Here is a 22,113-nt window from a genome sequence, read left to right as displayed (position 1 = left end):
GGGGGGGGGCTGTCCCTTCTTCTCCCCTACATGGGCCAGCTCTTCCTTGCCTTCCTTCCCTAGCAAGACTGAACAGAAAGTCCAGGGGAGTAGCCCACAACCCCCTGTCCTGAGGAAGGGGCCACCCAGCTCTTTCCTGGGTCTGTGGCATCCACCATGGCCTGAAGGCCTGAGCAGACAAAGGACTCCCACCAACCAGTCCCTCCTTCTCTCTATGGTGTATGTGGGAGGGGGGTTCATTAAATTTTATCACTCCATAGCAGAGATGCTCCAGTCTCCTAAGACACACCTCCATGGTGTGTATGGAGGAGATAGGACCATGCCCGCCACCAGTGAGCTCTCCACAGACAGCCCCTCTCCTCCACCACCCCTTCCAGGGGGAGTGCTAGGCAGGAGGCTGCCTCTTGTTCACTTTCCAATGTCCTGGCCCTCCCCTCCTACCCTACCCCACCTTGTCCAGCACACTGCTGAGCCATCTTTGCCAGGATGGCTGGGGGGGCGGGGCACCAGGACCCTCCCAATATAATGCCTGTATGATGTACCCTTCCCCTGCCCACCATCAAATAAAACAGGGATTCCCTCCTTCCTCTTCTGCATAAATAGAATCTTATTCTCATTTCGGATCAGGGCTGTGTTTTGGCCTCCCAACTCTACCAGACCTTGAAAGTGTATACTATATTATAAAGAAGATATTTTGCAGGGGATGGAGTCAAGATGGCAGAGTAGAAACAGGACTTCCGCGTGGCTCCCCCTCCCATCTCCTCTAATTCATGTACAAAATGACTCTAAACAAATGTTGGAGCTAGAAAACCCACAAAATGACAGAGAGAGGCTAACCTCCCACTAAAGACTTCCTGCCAGCAGGAAGGGGTCAGCGCAGCACTCTGGGAACCCAACCCCACATGAGCCCATGGTTTTAACCTCAGGGTGGCCATGACCAGACCCCAGCTGGAGGGACTTCATATCACCAGCAGCTGTGGAAGTTTCTAGAATCATCAACCCATAGATGCTAAGGACTAAGTGAGAGGTCAGTGCACTGTGGACTCTGGGAACCAGGAGTTTGGGAGTATGGCCCAGCCTTTACCCCCTGGAGGGAGACGTGGCTAAGGTGGGGCGGCCATGTAGCTGCTGCCATGTGGCTGCTTCAGAGCTCCTAGCCTGCAGATTGTAGGGGGACCAAGCAACCAGTATGAGGGGTAATCACTCTTGCTTTAACCTGCTTGGATCTGGATCACTGTCTGGGATGGAGGTTCTGGGGTGTATGACCAGATTGCCAGAGCATGTGGAGGCTTCAGAGAGGGCACCCAACTAATAGCTCCAGCAGCTGAGAAAACCCCAGTGATTGGGACAAAGCTCCCCTCTCTTGTAGCAGAGATCTACTGTGGCACAAAGCTCAAAAGTCAAGTAATTGAGTGGCAACATGAGCAAGCAAAGCAAACAGAGCAATCCGATATTAGACTCCTATTTCGGGGACAAAAAGGATCAAAGCATGGAACAGGAGGAAGAGAGTGAAGTCAGAACTCCTGCACCAAAAGCTTCCAAGAAAAATATGAGCTGGTTATAGGCCATAGAGGAGCTTCAAAAGGATTTTACATGGGAAATAAGATATACAGGCATTGGGAAATATATTATATTATATTTTATATATATATAATATATACATATATAAATTATGTGTTTTATACATATATATATATGACATACAACTGGAAAATAAGATATACAGGCACTGGGATATAGAGATCCATCTTTTCCTACTGGAAAGTTGGAGGGGGGATGGGGGAAGATATGGGAAAGAGCAGATTGGGGGAGGGGATATTCAGTGGGATCGCTATTTTGGGGTGATGGGTAGGGGAAAATTGGGGAGAAAATTTGTAATTCAAAATCTTGTGGAAATGAATGATGTAAACTAAAAAGTAAAAAGAGAGAGAAAGAGAATATAAGCTAAATAATGTCAAGGACTGTTTTGTAATTATCTATGTATTATCGACACCTAGCATTGTACTTGGTACATAATAATGAATTAACAAATGCACTTTGGATTAAAAAAAAGATATTTTTCAGGAAATTAATGTAAAACACTTTCTGTCAGTGATGGTATCATCACATTAGGTCATGCTAGATTATTTCATTATTATTGTTACTTGTTCTGTGGCTTTTTTTTTTCTGGTTCTCTCTGGTTTCTGTGGTTTGGACAGGCCTGGCTTCTCCCTATTCCCTTTCCCAGTGGGCAATGGGATGGGGATAGGGGGAGGTCCACAGATGCCATCTGCCTTCTTCTGAAGGTTCATGTTTTGCTGTAAAATTTAACAGTCCTCTCACTGTCCCAGGCCTAGAGCAGTTAACTTGATGTTGTGTCCCTGAAAGCGAGAATTGGGAGGCTGGGGCAGAAGGCTAGACTTTGTGCGTGTGTCTTGTGTGTATTTTTTTTAATTTGTCTGGAGGGGTTTATTCTAAAGTCATATGTTTGGTTTCAGTGCCAATAAAATTGAAACTACCCCCCCCCCCAAATTTATCTCTCCTGGATCTATTTTCTAGGTCAGTTGTTTTTCAGATGAGATATTTCACATTATCTTCTTTTTTTTCATTCTTTTAATTTTGTTTTATTGTTTATTGATTTCTCATAAAGTCATTAGTTTCCATTTAATCCATTCTAATTTTAGGGAATTATTTTCTTCAGTGAGATTTTGGACCTCATTGTCCATTTGGCTAATTATGCTTTTTAAGGCATTCTTATCCTCATTGGCTTTTTGAACTTCTTTTACCATTTGGCTAGTCTGTTTTTAAAGGTGTTATTTTCTTCATTATTTGTTTCTGTCCTGCTGATTTAGTCACTCCGACAGTCTGCTTCTGGTTTACTGTAGCCTGGGCTATGCTAGTGAGGCCTGTGTTGGACTGCACTCTAGTCTTAGCCAGATTTAATAGACCTTTCCTGCTGACCCCCTAAGTTGTCTATGGTGTCTGTGGGATGAGAGGTATGGAAACCTCCACTGCTGCCACTAAATCATTTTCCCAGAGGCTTGCTCTTAATTTTCTGGGCCGTAGTCTGTGCTGGTGCGACTGGCTCTGAACTACATTCCTCTCTCACTCTGGTGCAACAGACCTTTCTTGCCGACCTTGTAAGTTGTCTTGTGCTGGAAATTTGTTTCACTCTATCTTTTTTTGTGAGTTTTACTGCTCTAGAATTTTTTTAGTGTCATTTTTAAAAGGTATTTGGAGGGGCTTTGGGGAGAGCTCAGGCAAGTCCTTGCCTTTACTCTGCCATCTTGGTTTTATCTCTCTGTCACTAGACAAGTACACTCACTTTCTTTTTCCTATTCTCACTAACTTTTTTTTCATTTTACTTAGCAATTTACTTTGCTGACATATTTTATGTAACAGTTTGTTTACTTGTCTTTTTTCATTTACCTTGGTTTGCCCGTTCTTTCCTCTTCGATTTCCTCTTTTTAAATCTTTCTCCTTAATCCTTTTCCCCATTCATTCCTAAATCCTCCTTCAGATTAACTCTTCCTTTACACTAATCACTTTTTCCTTTTCAGTTCCATTTTTTCTTTTAACTTTTCCTCATTCTACATTTCTCCTCAAGTTCAATATCTGTCTTTCACAAGTTTAGAGTCTTAACATTAACCTACACATGTTCCCTCTCCTTTATTCAGTTCAAAGTCTTCTTTCTTCTGTTGCTTTTCTCAGAATCTTCTTCCACAGAAGGTAAAAGTTGAAAATAGAAAAATTACGAGAGAAATGGTGATATAGTGAAAAGAACACTGGATTAAATTAGGGGTAATAAAATCTAAGATGTATTTGTTGTTCTTCCATTGAATAGATTGATGCAAATCACCTGGTCTCTCCAAACCTTAATTTTCCTTATCTCTTATACTCCCTAGCTCATAGTGTTGTTGTGATGTAAAATAAAATAAAAGATTTTAAAGTCCTGAATAAACTATAGTTTATCTAAACACAAGGGATTATTATTATTTTTACCTTTTCTAATTTTGAAGACATTTTCTTTCATAGAGAAGGTAGAACTCACCATATAACAAAATTGTTTGTTTTTCTCAGCAGAAAGAACATAAGATTTTTATAAATTTTATTTCCTTTTTTAGATTGGGAAATTGGACCTGAAAGCAAAGAGTCAGTTTCAAAAAAGGACATTTCAAATGAAGAATTGTTCCTTGGAAGATTTATAATGGATGATCCTAAGAATTCACAAGGCCATGTCTGGGAATGTAATGTCAAGTTAGAGAAGCAGCAGGGCAATCAGGAGAGACATTCTCAGCAGACAGTTGAACACACAAATATGGTAAGGGATCATGATTTTAATAAATTTAAAGGAAACTTCAGTCAAGGGTCAGTCTTTGCTACCCAAGAAACAGATTTCATGAGAAAGAAGTTCCATAAATATGACAGACATCAAATGATCCTCAATGATTATTCAGACATTTTGAAACAAATCCCTTTAAGAAAGACACCTGAAAATAATGGCTCTGAGAAAGCCTCCTGTCAAACCTCAAATTTTATCCAATGTAATAACATGGAGACTGAGAAAAAAATGTATAAATATAATGAATGTAAAAAGGCCTTTAGTCAAAACACATACTTTACTCAACCTCAGAAAAATCACACTTGGGAGAAACTCTATAAATGTAACGAATGTGGCAAAGCATTTAGCCGAAGTACTTTGCTTATCCAACATCAGAGTATTCATACTGGAGAGAAACATTATAAGTGTAATGAATGTGGCAAAGCCTTTACTCAGAGAACACACCTGGTTCAGCATCAGCGAATCCACACTGGGGAGAAACCTTATGAATGTAATGACTGTGGAAAGACCTTTAGGTACAGATCAAATCTTACTCAGCATCAGAGAATCCATACTGGAAAGAAACCCTACAAATGTAATGAATGTGGGAAAGCTTTCAGGGAGAGCTCATTTCTTATTCGACATCAGATCATCCATACTGGAGAAAAAACATATGAATGTAATAAATGTGGGAAAACATTTATTCACAGCTCATCTCTTAGCCAGCATCATAGGATCCACACTGGAGAGAAACCCTTTGAGTGTAATGAATGTGGAAAAACATTCAGTAGTAGCTCATACTTTATTAAACATAAAAGAATTCATACTGGAGAGAAACGCTATAAATGTAGTGAATGTGGGAAAGCTTTCAGCCAGAGCACACATGCTATTCAACATCAAAGAATCCACACTGGAGAGAAACTCTTTGAGTATAATGAATATCGAATAGCTTTCAGTAACAGCTCATCTTTCATTAAAAATCAGAGAATTAATATTGGAGAGAAACGATATAAATGTAGTGAATGTGGAAAAGCCTTCAGCCAGCACACACATGCTATTCAGCATCGAAGAATACACACTGGAGAGAAACCCTTTGAGTGTAATGATTGTGGGAAAGCCTTCAGTAATAGCTCATCCTTTATTAAACATCAGAGAATTCATACTGGAGAGAAACGGTATAAGTGTAATGAATGTGGAAAAGCTTTTACCCAAAGCACACATGCTATTAGGCATCAAAGAATCCACACTAGAAACAAACCCTTTGAGTGCAATAAATGTGGCAAAGCCTTTAGTCAGAGGACTCATCTTGTTCAGCATCAGCGAATCCACACTGGGGAGAGACCCTTTGTATGTAATGAATGTGGAAAAACCTTTAGGCACAGCTCATCCCTTACACAACATCAGAGAATACATACTGGAGAGAAACCTTATGAATGTAATACATGTAGGAAAGCCTTCAGATCTAGATCATCGCTTAATAAACATCAAAGAATTCATACTGAAGAGAAGTTATATGAATGAAATGCATGTGAGAAAGCCTTCAATAGCAGTTTATCCTTTATGAACATGAAAGAATCTATATCAAAATGAAATCCTATAAATATTGGCCAGTAATGTTGACCATGTTGCTTACTTAAGACATATTTTTAAAAAGGTCCTTAATGATCCATGATTTAATCAGGGGGGATAATCCTTTCACTCCCTCACAACTATTTTTCATCAGTAGATAGTTTGGTTCCAAGATCTGTCATATTCCAAGGTCTGGCAGAGCAAGTTTCCACTTCATCTGAGCTTTTTCCTCAACAAATTATTGCTTATTTTTGCCAACTTGCTTTCTTTTTCATATAAATTTCATCATTACTTTGTCTAATCCTAAAAAAGAATCCATTTTGTACATGTTATATTAAATTTTTAAATTAAATGTGTTTAAGAATAACTGATTAAATATATTTATTCAACCCACCCATGTGCAAAATAGTTCCCTCTAATTATTTAATTCCTTTGGTTCTGTCTTAATAATTTTGTATAATTATTTTTTACAAAGGTTTAGTATGAGTCTTAGTAAATTAATAACCACATATTTGTGTCATTAATATAGATGACATTTCATTCTTTATTAGTTTATTATTTTTATTAGCACCATAAAAAACATGAATGACTTTTCTAGCTTTATCATATATTCTGCTACCTTATGGGAGCTCTTTGTCTCAATTTTTGTTAAGTTCCTGGATTTTCTATTTACACAATATCCCTTCTGCATGGAAAGATGCTTATTACCAATGCTTATCCCTTTAGTTTATTTTTATTATTGTTATTTCAAGCACTTTGGAAACAGTGTCAAATAGAAGTCATAAAATTGAAGACTAATGTTTTTTTAAATTGATCTTACTGTGAACACTCCTAATGTTTCTCTGTTATATATAATATTAATTTTTGGTTTGAAGTAGATGTTATTTTATCATGTTAATGAAAATACTTTACCCCCATTCTTGTATCATGACTAGGTGCTGCATTTTGTGAGAAACCTTTTCTGTATCAATTGATATTAGTCAAAAACTTTGGAGGTGGAGTGGTAGTGGTGGTGGTGATAGTTTGTCCTTTGTTCTTGGAGAAGACCATGATATCAGGAAGATGATGTTATGACTTGCAAGTGAATTGGATTTTAGTGAGGGAGGGCTGTGCAAAGTCACCAGCCTTACTTTCTCCTTCAAAGCCATCTGGGTCTGATAGCCAGATACGGATCAGGATGACTGGAGATGTCCCAGCATGTGTAAACAATGACAGGGCATGAATACTTAGGAGTAAGTGCAAGTACAACAAAGGGAAAGCACCCCTCAGAGTAGTAGTTGTCAAGCAACAGCCACCCACACAAAAATAAGAATTTTACTTTCAGTAGCATCAAAGAAAGAAGAGGTTGAGAAGTATGTGAAGGGGAAGAAAGGTCAGCCATTTCCCTTCATTGAACATAGTGATAAAGGATGATGTTCCTTTATAGAACAGGGTGGTAGATGGGCTTGATTTCCCTCCCTGACACTACTACCTAGACTTATTACCTTCATCATAAGTATCTTGGGAGAAGCAAACAAGCACATGTATGTGAAACACTGGATAAGTGGTAAAGTGTTATATAAACATGTTAGATCCTAAATAAAATTATCGTATAAAACATATATTGATGAGATTTTTGAAAAGCTATATTATTTGGAATAAGTCTTTATTTTTTATATCATTTAAGCCCTTCACTTAAGTCTTGTGTCATGTAGGTCTCTCTTCCTACAAAGAATTTGAGAACCAGTAGATATAAGCCATCTTAAAGCCCATTGCTATCCTTCCTTATACAATCTTGGACCTGAAGTCCTTCACACTGAGACTTGGACAAGAAAGCCCTACACTAGCTGAAGTGGTTTAATAACCTCTGAGGAAATCTCTTTGGCTCCATTCCATAGGCTCTCTGGCATTCCTTTCCCTTTTTGATCCTCCACCCTCCACTCCATCCCACCCCATACATCAGCAGACTCTGTTGTATACAAGGGAGGACTCTTAGGGATAATGAGTCCTTTATTTTTGGATCCAACTCTTCCCCATCTTCTAACAGCTTCATAGCTAAAGTAATTTGCTTTCACTTATGGTGTCATTTCTACCTATGTTTCTTTCCTCTCCACATATTCATTCCCTTATTTAATTCCTTTTACTCTACCACTTTCTCATACACTTCTCCCCTAGTTGGGCTTATATTTGGAGAAGTCAAGTTTGTTAATAAGAAAAGCAATTTCCTTCGGTTCCCTTCTCATCACTTTTTTTTTTTTTGCTTTTTGGAGAGCAATTGGGGTTAAGCAACTTGCCCAAGGTCACATGGCTAGTTTTTGTGTTAAGTGGTTGAGGCCGAATTTGAACTCAGGCCCTCCCAACTCCAGGGCCAGTGCTCCACTCACTGCACCACCTAGCCGCCCCTTTTCTCATCACTCTTAAACTCATTCCTCTTCACAATTCATATACTGAGAAAAAAGTTGTAAACATGAGTTGCTTGCAATGTGGTCAAAGTGATACCTTAATGATGATGATGGTGTGATTCTCACAGTCGAATTCTATGAGCAAAAATTCCCCTAAGGTGAAGCATTCTTGGGCAGAGGCCATGTTTTCTTATTGTTTTTCTATCCCTTATGGTACCAGTAAAAGTGTGGTGGATAAATAGGAATGAGAACATGTAGCATCCTTGCATGAATACTCAATCAGGGTACCATTTTTAGTGAATGGAGGTAAGATTTCTTTTGGGACCTTTCGCGGGGCTCTTGCCTTCTTTCTCTCATCCTCATTTCCCAGTACATGTTGCAATTTTTTTATAGTTAATAGAAACTAATGAATAGTGCTTATGTGCATGGCACTATGCTAAGCATTTTATGATAACAATAATTCTGCAACCAGAGTAGCAGGGAAAGGCAGAACTTTTTATCTCCTCTTTAATCCTTTCTGAGTGTTCCTGTCTGGATTTAGAGGGAATATGTGGCATTTGGAAACAAAGGTATTGTAGAGTAGAGTATTATAAACCAAGATAAAGCTCAGCATGGTGACAATGACCTTCCCCTTTCTTCTGTGAACAAGGGAAAGCAAGAGGACTTCAATGTCATCTAAAAACATGTAAGAAACCTAGTCTGGAAAGGAATGCTGCTGCTACACTGTGCCATCATTGACCAGATTCTAGAGGTGAACTTCCCTCTGTACCCACGAGGTTACCTTTACCCCATCCAATATACCCTACCATATAGCTTCAGAATTCATATATTTTGAATTGTCTACCCTCAACACATTGTCCTCTGTCTCCTAACCTCTTACCTTCATTATCAGACTGCTACTCATTTCCTTTAACTTCAGGATACATTTGCAAATAATTAACTATGCAGAGTACATACTAGAGGGGGCAGCCACTATGTAGTGAAAAGAGCCCTGGATTTTGTAGTTAGAAGACCCAGGTTCAAATCCTGGCTTTGACAGATGCGTTTGACCAAGTCATTCAACCTCTGTGAGCCTCAGCTGCTTCATCTGTAAAAATTAAACTAATAGTTTTTATGCTATTACCTCACAGGCTCATTGTAAGGATACATGTTTTGTAAACCTTAAACTGACATACATACATGTACATATACACATACATACATATATACATGAGTTATGATGAGATGCTTGAGAACATGATCTGTGCTTTCATATAGTTTACAGTCTATTGTGAGATGACACACATAGACCTCAAAATTTCAGCTGTTCCTTGATCTCACTAATGTAGGTGGTATTCCTACTGATGCAGATTTGCAACCTGCTCCTGCCAGATTACAAGAATTGTGTAATTCTGGTTCATATCTTCCCATAAATCCTCTATAGAGGATCTATCCAATGTGTTGGAGTTCTTCCTCTAGCTTTTTAAAAATTCTTTGCTCTGTGCAACACTTAAGTTGTCTCTCAAACTGAAACATAACTAACCCACTTCCCTTTCTGGTTATTTCCAGTAAAGTACTTGAAAGTGTAGACTGTTTTTTAAACCTATGTATCCCTAGTGCCTTGCACACAGAAAGCACATAATAAATAATTCATTGAATTGGTCCACATTCTTTGTATTGTGTCACCTCTTATAGCACATAAGAATAAGTATAATGTGAATTAAAAGATGTTTCTGATAGAAATGTAAGCCAAATACTCTGGGAGTCTGAGGGGCAAAAGATCAATACTAATGGAGAACCACGAAGAATTCACAAGGTGGAATTTAGTCTTGGGGCTAAAGGTATAATTTCAGTAGACATATATGGAAACATGGAGGGAGGAAGGGAATTCAGATAGTTAAGATAACACATTTATTAAACAATAATTCAAGGCACTATGCTAAGTACTAGGGATACAAAGAAAGGTAAAAAAGTTATATTCTCAAGGAACTCACAATGCTATGGAAAACACAGATATAGGGACTCAGATGAAGACATAGAAACAGAATAGCATAGGATGCTCTGGATGGCCGGCCTCCCGCATGAGCTTTAGCTGACTCAGTAGTGGCTGGTGGTGGGGGTGGGGGGGGAGTGGGAGGAAACCATAAATACAAAGGCTATAATGAATTTTTTTAAAGCAATTGGGGTTATGTAACTTGCTCAAGGTTACACGGCCAGTTATTTCTGGGTATGGTGCTAAGTGTCTGAGCCCAGATTAGATCCCCAGGTCATCCTGACACCGAGGGCCAGCGCTCTTTTTCCTCTTACTTGCTGAGTCACCTGGCTGCCCCTAGGGTATAATAAATTTTAAAATTACTGTGAACTTCTTCAAAGATGCATATCAATGAGATTTTCATGTGAAATGACCCAGAAAAAGTTTTTATAGACAATTTCCAAGAATTAATATATTTACATTGCAAATATATTTACAAATAGAGGGCCAGTCTCATAGTAAGAAAGACCCATGTTCAAATAGAATGTTCCTCTGATACCGTAGTTGTGAGGCTATAAGTAAATCATTAAACCTTTTGGTAATCCTGGGCAACTCTCAGACTGAATTTATGGAGGGGTTGCTGATATGCATAGAAGGGAAATATGATAGCTGCCCACATTGATAAAATTATAGTCCACATCCAACAACAACTACATATTAAATATATATATATATATATATATATATGTGGTAAAGATGAGTTAAAGGTATTATTGGAAAATCAGCAGTGTTATCGTTTTCCTGTGAAATCAGGTCATCAATGACCAGTCATTCTGAGCCAAGTAAACCAGTAACTACATCCATGCTTTGTCTCAGATAAACTCTTGGCCTGATTCAGTTATTTGCATGGGAATCTTGAGGTCATATTTCTTTGCAAAAATGCAAAATGTGTGACATATGCATATTCATATGTATATATAAATATACACACATATATGCATATATAGCACCAAGTGAATATGTGGATACATATCCATGTATGTACATGTGTGTATACACACACAAACATACACACATGCATCTCATTATGTATTAGGAAGAGGGACTCTGAGGGAGAGGTAAAAAGTATACTCTAAGCACTAGGACAGCCAGTGCTGAGGCTTGGAGATAGGAAAGGGTCCTCTGAGGAACAGAGAGAACAGTTTGCAGTGATGGTGATTAACTGAATTGTAGAGTTCAGGAAGGGAAGTGCTATCCAATAAAGATGGAAAGATAGTTTGGGATTAGGTTGTAGGGAGCTTTATAAGTTAAACAGAGGAGTCTACACAGTAGTATACTGGTAAATGTTTGACTCCAAAAAATGTAATTGTATTGTTGTTCCATTGTTTTCCAGTCATGTCTGATTCTTTGTGACCTCATTTGGGGTTTTCTTGGCAAAGATACTGAAAATATCCAAAGATAATATATACTTGCCATTTATTTCTCCAGGAGAACCAGAGAAAAAGATAGGGTGAAACAATCTTTAGCCCAAGAAACTTGAATGATCAACAAGAAAGATCTGTCTCACTTGGGTGAAAGGGGAACGCAATCCAAGACAGGTAGCATCCCAGCAAGCCAGCAGCAATCCCCACCTCAGCAAACCAGGGGGAGATCCTGAGCCTTAGTGTGGTGGAGCAGGCAAACACCAGCCCCCCACGTGCCTTAGAAGAGCCAGGGGAACCAGAAGACTCCAGCTCTGATAACCATGTGCTTCAGTGTAGCACTGGGGCAAACAGGCATCATCCAGTGGCCAGACCTCCAAGTGGTGCAGCACAGCCCCAGGCAGAGAGGTAAATGGCAACCCTAGGGTGCCTAAGCAAACAAGCAGCTGCCAGTCAGCCAGAACCAGCCCTATCAGGCTTCAGCATCACCTGGGGCAAAAAGGCAGGCTCCAGAGGCCAGACCACCACATGCTTCAGTGTATACCCCAGGGAAATGCAGAAACAAATCACCTGGCCTCAGCACCTGCCAGACACCACCACCAGGAACCAGTTCAGCACCAGGTAAGCTGCCAGACCCCTATGGCCTCTAGCACTGCCAGCCAACCTCCCCTCACCACTAGCACAGCATCAGACATGAGGGTCTCCGGTGGTCTTCAGGGCAGCATCACTGAAGGGAAGAAGAGAAAGGTGGAATGGAATAAATTATCTCACAGGAAGAGGTCCTATTACAGTGGAGGGAAAGATGGGAGGGTGGATAATGGGCAGTGCTTTAACCTTACTCTCATCAGTATTGGCTCAAAGAGGGAACAATGTACACAATCAGTTGAATATAGAAATCTTTCTTACCCAACAGGGAAGGAGGAAGGGAGGAGATTAAGAAAAGGGAGGGGGGAAGGTGGGGACTGACAGAATGGTTTCACCATGACAAACTCTGATGAGGTCAAAGAAAAATGTTATGAACACCTAAAGACCCTCATCATCAATGTGCCAAAAAAAAGAACAAGCTTGTAATTCTAGGGGACTTGGACACCAGAGTAGGTACAGACTATCAGATATGACAGGGTATTCTCAGAAAGAAAGGAGTTGGAAATAACAACAGCAAAGGTCACTTGCTACTGAAGATTTGTGTACCTCTATCACCAACATTATCTTCCTTTACCTAAATGAAGTAAAACTTTATGGATACATCATCACAGCAAACATTGACATATATAGTAGATATGTCAATAGATAAAATATGTAGACTATGCCACTGTAAAGAGAAGAGAGGGACAGGATGTGAGAGTAACAAAGACAATACAAGGCATAGAGTTCTGGATCATAGACTTATCCTCTCCAAGCTAAACATTTGCATACAACAATGGTAGCAGCCCCAAGGCAAGATAACTACCAGAAGACTTGATGTTAACAGATTAGGATGCTTCTCCCTGAATGAGCAGTTTGTTGTTAACTTGGAGGAAAACTGAAACAGCACATGGTTGGAAAGAGTGGGCAGTTTTGAGATTTGGTGTACAGAACCACATTTACTCATCTGGACCAGAACACTTATAAACATCAAGATTGATTTTATGAAAATGATGGGGAAATTCAGAAGCTCCTAAATGAAAAATGAGAACTCCACAGGGTTACCAACAAGATATTTTATTCATCTCTAAGAAGCCAGTGTTTTCACTTCATCAAAAATGAAGTGCAAGTGGAGCTTGGAGAGATGCAGGATTTTTGGCTCGGTAAAAAAACAGATGAAATTCGTATTCTGATAGTAACAATCCAAAGACTTTTATAATGTCCTGAAGGCTATCTATGGGTCAGTGCCCTATGATGCATCTCAACTACTAAACACTGATGCATCCACATGGATTAGTGATAAGGATATGATACTGGGAAGATAGGGTTAAATACTTCCATAGTGTCCTCAATAGGCCATCATCAACCAATGCTGAAGCCATTGACTATTTGCCTCAGGTTGAAGTCAACTCTTCTCTAAGAAGAACTTCCAGCTGAAGAAGTGACTCTGTCATGTAGCAAAGCACCTGGTACCAATTCTATTCCAACTGTTAGGTTCAAGGCAGGGGGTCCACTGCTCATACAAAAGTTGACTGAAATCTTCCGGTTTACATGGTAAAAAGAGGTTGAATCCCCAAAGTTTAAGATGCTTCCATTGTCCATTTCTTTCAAGGAAAAGGGAATAGTTTGTCCTGTGATAATGATAGGGGGAGCTCTCTCTTAGTCATTGCCAGCAGGATTCTTGTCAGAGCCCTCCTTCACCTGGAAGATCTAACTAATCACACATCTAACCAGTGTGGCTTCAGAAAGGGTTGAACAATGATTCATATGATGTTTGCTGCCAACAACTTCAGGAGAAATGCCAGGAGCATAACAGAGGTCTGTACACAACACTCATTGATCTGACCAAGGCCTGTGATACTGTAAGTCATGAGGGCTTATGGAAGATCATGGCAAAATTTGGTTGCCTAAAGAAGTTCATCAGCATCATTCACCAGTTCCATGAAGGCATGCTTGCACAGGTACTGGATAATGGACAATGCTCTTGAACTTTCCCAATCACCAGTGGAACGAAGCCTAACTGTTTACTGGCTCCCATGCTTTTTAATTTGATGTTTTCAGTGATATTGTCAGATGTCCATCCCTAGATCACACTAAATCATGATCTTCTCAATCAGCACTAAGTACCCAAGGAGAGGTCTTTTCATCTTGAATTGAGGCTGGCTCTTAGATTCCATGGTTCCTCTTCCATGGTCCTAGATTTTGCCGGAATTTACCCTACTGTCACCTGGATTTAAAGGTAGGCAACTCTCAACTCCTCATCCAGTTCCTTGTCTAGTTCCCATTCCACATCAAAGCTCACAGTGTCCAGTCCACCTCAAGTCCTTCACAGTTTCTGTTTCTGGGAAGACAAAGTATAACGGAGCCAAAACAACATTCACGATGAACATTGCTGACACCATCATCAAATCACTTTCTGCCTGTGAAATCAACACAGACCACCAAACAAAGTCTGAGAACTCAACACAAATCATCAGTATAATCCCAGGAACTCTGAAACCCTCCTCCAGGACTTCTGTAAACAGACAACAAGAAAATCTTCTTTAAGGGTTCCAGTAAGGTCCCAGGGCTTCTGTACGAAGTGTTTCAAACACAAATCAACACAGACAGAAAAGACAAACAGAGTGCTTGGCCTTCACAACTATTCACCTTCTCAGTTCTGCTCTCTCCCAGCTTGGGCTTCTCCTTATATATGGTCATTAGCTCCTCCCTGTTTCTGTCTTTGGCAAGTCTCTCCCACTGTGGGTTTCACAAGTCCTATTTCTTAACAAAGATGTGATATAATCAAGGGCAAGACTCAAAAGAAACTTGAACTGAAACAAGGAGCTAAATAATTAAAGAGCTGTAATCGGGCACTAATTACTTCTTTGCTTGCCATTACATGCTCTCAGTGTAACCTCTGAGGCAGATATACAACACAGTAGTGATAGATTCTCTGCTGTTTGTAATAACTTTGGCCTGACAATTAACACCAAAAAAACAAATGTTCTCCACCAGCCAGCACCACACCATCCATGTGAAACCATTGGTTACAGCAAAAGGAGAAATTCTGAATGCTGTGGATTAGTTCACTTACCTTGGTAGTATTCTTTCCAGGGATGTACACATATATTGCTAGAGCTGGCTCAGTGTTTGGGAAGCTCTGAAGGAAAGTGTGTGAGAGAAGATTGATTAGATTGCATACCAAATTGAAGGTCTACAGAACTGTTATGCTGACTTCACTGTATACCTGGATAGTATACCAGCACCAGGCCAGGCAACTGAATTGCTTCCATTTGAATTGTTTTAGGAAGAGTCTGAAGATTCACTTGACAAGATAAGATACTGGACACCAAGGTCTTTTCTTGAGCTAAACTGCCAAGCATTCAAACTCTACAGAGCATAACTCCAATGGACTGTCCACTTTGTCTGAATGCCAAACTTGTGATTGCCTAAAAGACTATTTTACAGAGAACTTACTCAGAGCAAGAACTCACACAGAGGTCTGAAAAAAGTGATACAAGGAGTCTCTTAAGAACTTTGGAATTGATTGTGAGACATGGGAGCATGGTCTGTCCACTTCAAGGAAGTGCTGTGCGTTATGAGCAAAGCAGAATTGCAATAACTCAAAAGAAATGTGAAATGAGCACATTTAGAGACATCTCCATGTTCATGTGGATTATTTGTGCCTGATCTGTGGTGGAGCCTTCCTAGTTCGTACTGATCTGATCAGTTACAGTTGGATATACTGTACATTGACCCCAACATAGTGATGTCATTTTGTTTCTCTTTAAGTATAAAGGAAAAATACTACTACTCCATACTCAAAATGAGAGAATTCATTCTGGAGAAAACTCTTCTGAAAGTAATGAATGATAGAAAGGCTAAAATTGATTTCATTGATTAGTTCACATAGAATTCATCTTGGGGAAAAAAAACAATCAATATAATGTATATAGAAAAAAACTTTAGCCAGACTTCTCACCCTCCTGAACATCATAAAATTCATATTGATGTTGTTTGTTGTCCTTCATTTTTTGAAGAGGACCAATGACAGCTTGGGGTGATGTCTTGATCATGTGTGAATTGGACATAAGTGAGGCAAAGTTGTGCAAAGTTGACAAGCTTGCTCTCTTCCAGAGTCATTAAAGTCCAGTGGCAAGACAAAAGTCAAAAAGACTGCTAGTGATCCAGGATGCCATGGATGACCTTGGCATTCTGTTGTTTGAGCAAGCTCTAAATGCTCCACAGTACCTACTTCAGTCACTTTAACAACCATGGGAAGTCTTGACATCACACACCCCCAATTCACTAATGGATATGGGGCCTGTCTGTTACCCACAACCTGGTTTGGCCCTGGTTTACTGGGATGAGATTGCAGCTTCTTGGAGCCAAGGTGAGAGGTGACTGACAGGCAGACACCGAAGGTGGATAAGCATCCCTGAAAAAGGCTTGACAAGCCCTCCCAGCAGAGATGCTAGTCCTCCTGGAATATTTCATGCAACCCTTATGCTGATGAAAATGTTTTTTTTTAGATGTACTGAATATGGGAAAGCTTTCAAGAGGAGGTCTCTTCTTCTCTAACACAGTGCCTCTTAAACTGCAGGTCACGACCCCATATAAGATCATGAAAAATCTGGCAACAGTAGAAGGCTCCTGAATATGCAATGACCAAAAATTAATTCAAAATCAAATGTGTAATGAATCCAGAGTGTTTCTAGCAGCACTTGCCCCTGGTGCATCATGAGAGTTCACTGCCGCCTTGGTTGTGAACCCACAGCATCTGCGCTTTGTACTCCACGATAATGCCCTGAGACCATGCAATGCCAAGGGATGGTGCCAAAATTCAAAAAGGGGTTGCAAGTGGAAAAAGTTCGAGAAGCCCCACTCTAACATCACAGGCATCAAAATGGAGTGTAATGTTGGGAGTGTAATGAATGAAGGGAAAATCTTTTAAAAATATCTTACGTGGTTAAATATTCTATAATGAAAATATTCTAGTTTACGAACTATGATTTTGTTTGTAGTTGTAGAGATAAACATGCTCTTTTTCTACTTTGCTTTTCCATTTTCTTTTATACATATAGACTGTTACCAGATAGCAGCATAGTTGTCCAAGTTGGAGAATCTATTGGTCTAAAAAAATAATCATTCAACTCCACATTTTCTCAGAGGAAATAAATGAGCTTATTAAACAAAATTTTTCACAATAAATGTATCTTTAAAATATATTCTGAACAAAGGCTCCAACAAACATTAAGTTTTCATACTTGTGGCAAGGTATATAAAAGGTAAATTGGAGTGATCTAAGTTTTAATTTTTCTATAGGAAAAATATGATAAAAGGGTTCAAATTCCTCAACAAAGGCCTTATGTTCAATTTTTAACATGTAAAATATCCCATATATTGTGATCAAATGTTTCGATTATAAACATGCTTGTGTATATATCTTTCTAAAGCATACATAAACTGATTTTTAAAAGGCAACACAACAAAATCACTAAAAATAATATTTAATATGGCACGGTATCATAGTATGCTCTGTAAAGTTTTTGCATTTTGCAAAATTCCTGACATATTTTTGCACAGTATGAAATCAGAATGTGAAAGATCACTTTCAGGATAATGGCATCTACCCCCCAAAAGGCATTCCTTGGGGAGACTTTAATAAGTAACTTTGAAAAGTTTTTGGGAGTAACAAATGGCCACTCAGTGACTTTCTGAGAAACTGTTTCAGGGCTATTGTTTTGATTATTTCATTTGCTCACTGTATATTTCTCTATAGAAATAGGCATCGGTATTATATATAGCTGTGAAGCAGCTGGTGGCACACTGGATAGAGCACTGGGCCTATGGTCAGGAAGACGAGTTCAAATGTGTCCTAAGACACTTCTTGCTAGCTATGTGATCCTGAACAAGTCACTTAACTGTTTCCTAATAATAACATCTCTCTTGCAGGGTTGTTGTGATGATTAAATGAGGAAATATTTACAAGGGCACTTGATATGGTGCCTGGAACATAACAGGCATTATATAAATGCTTATTAAAATTACATATCAAATTGTTAGTGTTTCTGCTATCCTTTTTTTTAATTTTTGCTTTTTGGAGGGCAATTTGGGGTTAAGTGAATAGCCCAAGGTCACACGGCTAGTTTTTGTGTTAAGTGTCTGAAGCCGGATTTGAACTCATGTCCTCCTGACTCCAGGGCTGGTGCTCTATTCACTGCACCACCTAGCTGCCACTGTTTCTGCTATTCTTAAAAAATTGAAATCATATTGATTTCAAAAATCTTCTCACTTTCTTAATCTAACATCTCAATTTCACTGATAGCTTTGTTTTGATTCCTAACATTTTTTTTTCATGGCAGATATACTTTTAAAATGCATGAGCCAGTCCTTTTTGAGGCTGAGTTTTTTCACCTTTTGATACTTTAAATATATTGTGGTTTCAGAATGTCAAAAGGCTTAAAAACTTTGGCTTGAATTTAATCAAATTCCAAAGATCCTGGGATTTTGATTCTGAATCAAGAAAATCAAAAGATTTACTATCTCAGCCACAATCTTGCTATTGCCTTTTATAATGGTGGGTTGCAATGAAAGCACCACATTTTCTTTTTACAAGTGAGATTATAAAGTAAGAAAACTTTTAAAACTGAAAGTTTTAAATTATAAGGATTGAAATTGACCTCAAAGAAGAGCTTGACACTGCTATTTGCAGAGATGGGCTTCCCCAGTTACATAATATTGCATGTCACATTCTTCTGATGTATTTGTTGCTTTTGCTGATTTTTACTACTATCCCTTTTAAAAAAAATATTTGTTATAAAGGATGGATCTTTGGGAGAGATATGGAGGAGATGGGGGGGAGTAGATATTGTAAAAACAACAAAATTCCTGCAGAGCTGGTAAGCTGCTTCCCTGATCCTAAATCAGTTCTGAGGCTGTTTGTTTTGTAGGAGAATTGGGGAGGGCTCCAGGCAGTTCCTGCCTCATTCCACTATCTTGGCACCGGAAGTCCTCAGTTTTGGGTTCTCTCTAGGAGGTGACTGATGTATTCACTGTTTGATTGTTGTCTCCCCCATTAGACTGTGAGCTCCTTGAGATTAGGGACTATCTTTTGCTTATTTTTGATATTCTTAGAATTTAGCAGAGTACTTGGCACACAGTAGGCACTTAATAAATGTTTAAGGATTGGCTAATAGACTGACGAGCTGATGTGCTGGCATCCTCATGCTATCAAAAGAAAAGTGAGTTAGGCCCTCTGCATGTTGGGTGGACACCCTAACTTATGGGAGGATCATAGGATCATAGGATTTAAAGTTGTAAGGAATCGTGAAGATCATCCAATTCTATTTTCTTATTTCACAGATAAAGCTAAGATCTAGAGAGTTAAAGTAATTTGCCCAAGATCTGTACTATAGACAAGAGTCACATGTGGGTATACATGATGTGACTAGATAGATTTCAATCTGTGTTACTGGAGGGATTATCTTGATGAATAAAGCCACAGATCCAGCTGAGTATTTCATTATGTAGCTTGGTGGATATACTTAAGCAATTTCCCCTTTCCTTCTTTGTCAATTAAAGTCTTTTCGACTAGATTTGCAAGAATCAGGACAAACACATTCTTAACAGTCTTTATTAAGCCAACCCTGGAGAAGACCTTGTCATTTCCATATTTTAAGTTATAGTCCAGAAATTGAAATCCAAAACTTCTTAAACACTTATTCACTTACCAAATCTTCCAATCTCTTCTGAATCTCTTGCCTTTCATAGGCAGCAGAGATGAAAACACCAATTACATCTTTAAGGTCTTCAGCTTTAAAAAGTTTTGCCTTTAAAAATATGTAGAATAAGAGTGCCTACTTTCACTATTACCATGATAGAGTTTCAGAAATGCTAACTATAGCAACAAAGAAAATTGGGGCATAAGCAAAAACAAAGAGGAGGTTAAAATATTCATATTTATAAAATATACCATTTATATGGTGGTTCATTTTAATAAAAGGAAAAGACAACAAATATATTTATTGACATAAAAATATATCATTCTTTCTATTTTCTGGTGCTCATAGGCACTCCTTCACTCCAGTGCTGGGTAGTGTCCTGAATTGCAATTCTCTTGCTTCAATTAAAGATCCCTGTTGTTGCTACCTTAGTAGCCTTCTTTATTTCAGGTTGACATATTTGGTAGGAGCAATGGCATTTGAAGACTCCTGCCCAGCTGGTCACCATTTTTTACGTTGGGTATTCAGTATCAGAATAGAATCCCTTGTGTCTAGTTCAGATTTAGTTTGGTGGTTCAGCTAGGGTACATGATCTCTCAAAATTTCTAAGCTCCCATCTCTTTTGGTTGAGGTTGTGGCTCTTTGATTGAAGGTTTATTAAAAGATCTATGGGTAATTTGGTGTCTCTTGTGACATGTCTCACTAAAGTGACAGCTGCCAAATTTGTAATTATCAACTAAGAACATGTAAGTATCTAGATATGCGGTTGTAAAGTCACTCCTGAGCAGCTTTCCAGAGGACTGCTGCTGTGAACAGTTTTCAAGGTTCTGATTACATAGTACAGTGAACTTTCTATTCAATAACAAATCAGAACAAAACATTCATAGAAAATCAAAATACAGCATTCACAGTTACAACATCAAAATACAGCATTTACCATGTCACAACTTAACAACTTATCACCAAATTGGCCACATAGTTTTCACTAAAGTGGTCACATAGTTTTAAACAAAGTACATTCATTTAGTCAATCACAAAATCCTTAATTCAATCACAAAGTACAAAAGTCAAAGTTTTCCACCCCTAGGTCACAGCTAATTACAATCTCCTCAGTCAGTACACAGTATCCAAATAAAGTCTTCTTTCAGCTTGACTCGAGGGTGGCTCTCAGCTTCCATGGTTCCTCCACAGTCCCAGCTCCAACTGTCACCTGGGTTCAAAGGCAGGGAGCTCCCAGTTCCCTGTCCAGCTTCTCATCCAGTTCCTGTTCTACACTGAAGTTCACAATGTCCAATCCACTTCAAGGCCCCTACAGTTCCTGTCTCTGGGAAGCCAAAGCCTGACACATCCACAAGAATATTCATAAACATTGCCAGCACCATCACTATCTGCCTATGAAATCAACTCAGACCTACCAACAAGGTCTGAAAACTCAACACAAATTATCAACGTAGAAAACAACACAGACAAACAAAGTCCAAGTCAGCACAAATCATCAACATAGGAATCAACAAACGAGGTCCAAGGGGTCAGCACAAATCATCAGTAATGTCCCAGGATGCCAAAACCCTCCTTCAGGACTTCTGTGAACATACAACCTGAAAATCCTCTTTCAGGGCTTCCAGTAAGGTGCCAGGGCTTCTGTACAAAGTATCACAAACAAACATCAACACAGAGAGAGCAGACAGAGTGATGGGATGCCATAAATTTTCTCCTTCTTGACTCTGCCACCACAAGAGTCCTCTTCTCAGTTCTGCTGTCTCTAGTCTGGCCTCTCCTTATATATGGTCATTAGCTTCTCCCCTTCCTATTTCAGAAGTTCATGAGTTCTAGGGTTCACAAGTTGTGGGGTTCACACATTCTATTTCTTAACAGACTTGATACAAGGCTCAAAAGAAGCTTGAACTGAAACAAGATGTTAATTCAATAGCTGAAACAAGGTGTGAACTACCTCTGTGCTTGCCATCACAGTGGTCACTCTGACAACAGGTCCCTTTATAGGGATGGCTGCTGAGTATGTTTTGTACTGACTTTGTTTGTCTTTGTGGAGTGTTGTTTGTGTTAAGTGGTGTATGTGTGTGTGTGTATGTAAGAGATAGAGAGAAAGAGAGAGAGAGAGAGAGAGAGAGAGAGAGAGAGAGAGAGAGAGACAGAGAGAGAG

General features: G+C 39.2%; 1 protein-coding gene across 1 annotated transcript in view; it reads left to right on the top strand.

Annotated features, from left to right (window-relative positions):
* Positions 1-7,425, top strand: part of LOC138159471 (zinc finger protein 135-like) — a 49,299-nt gene extending 41,874 nt beyond the window's left edge. Inside the window, exon 6 of the mRNA XM_069085837.1 lies at positions 4,104-7,425. Coding sequence (XP_068941938.1) covers positions 4,104-5,821 — 1,718 coding nt within the window. The 3' untranslated portion in view covers positions 5,822-7,425. The remainder of the gene's footprint in view (positions 1-4,103) is intronic.
* Positions 7,426-22,113: the final 14,688 nt, after the last annotated feature.

This window comes from Petaurus breviceps, unplaced genomic scaffold (assembly GCF_028583685.1).
Source record: "Petaurus breviceps papuanus isolate PSGF00001 unplaced genomic scaffold, PetGlider_PUasm1.0 176, whole genome shotgun sequence".
Lineage (NCBI taxonomy): Eukaryota > Metazoa > Chordata > Mammalia > Diprotodontia > Petauridae > Petaurus > Petaurus breviceps.
Note: the sequence above shows the minus strand (reverse complement) of the source record. Positions and strands in the feature narration are given on the sequence as shown.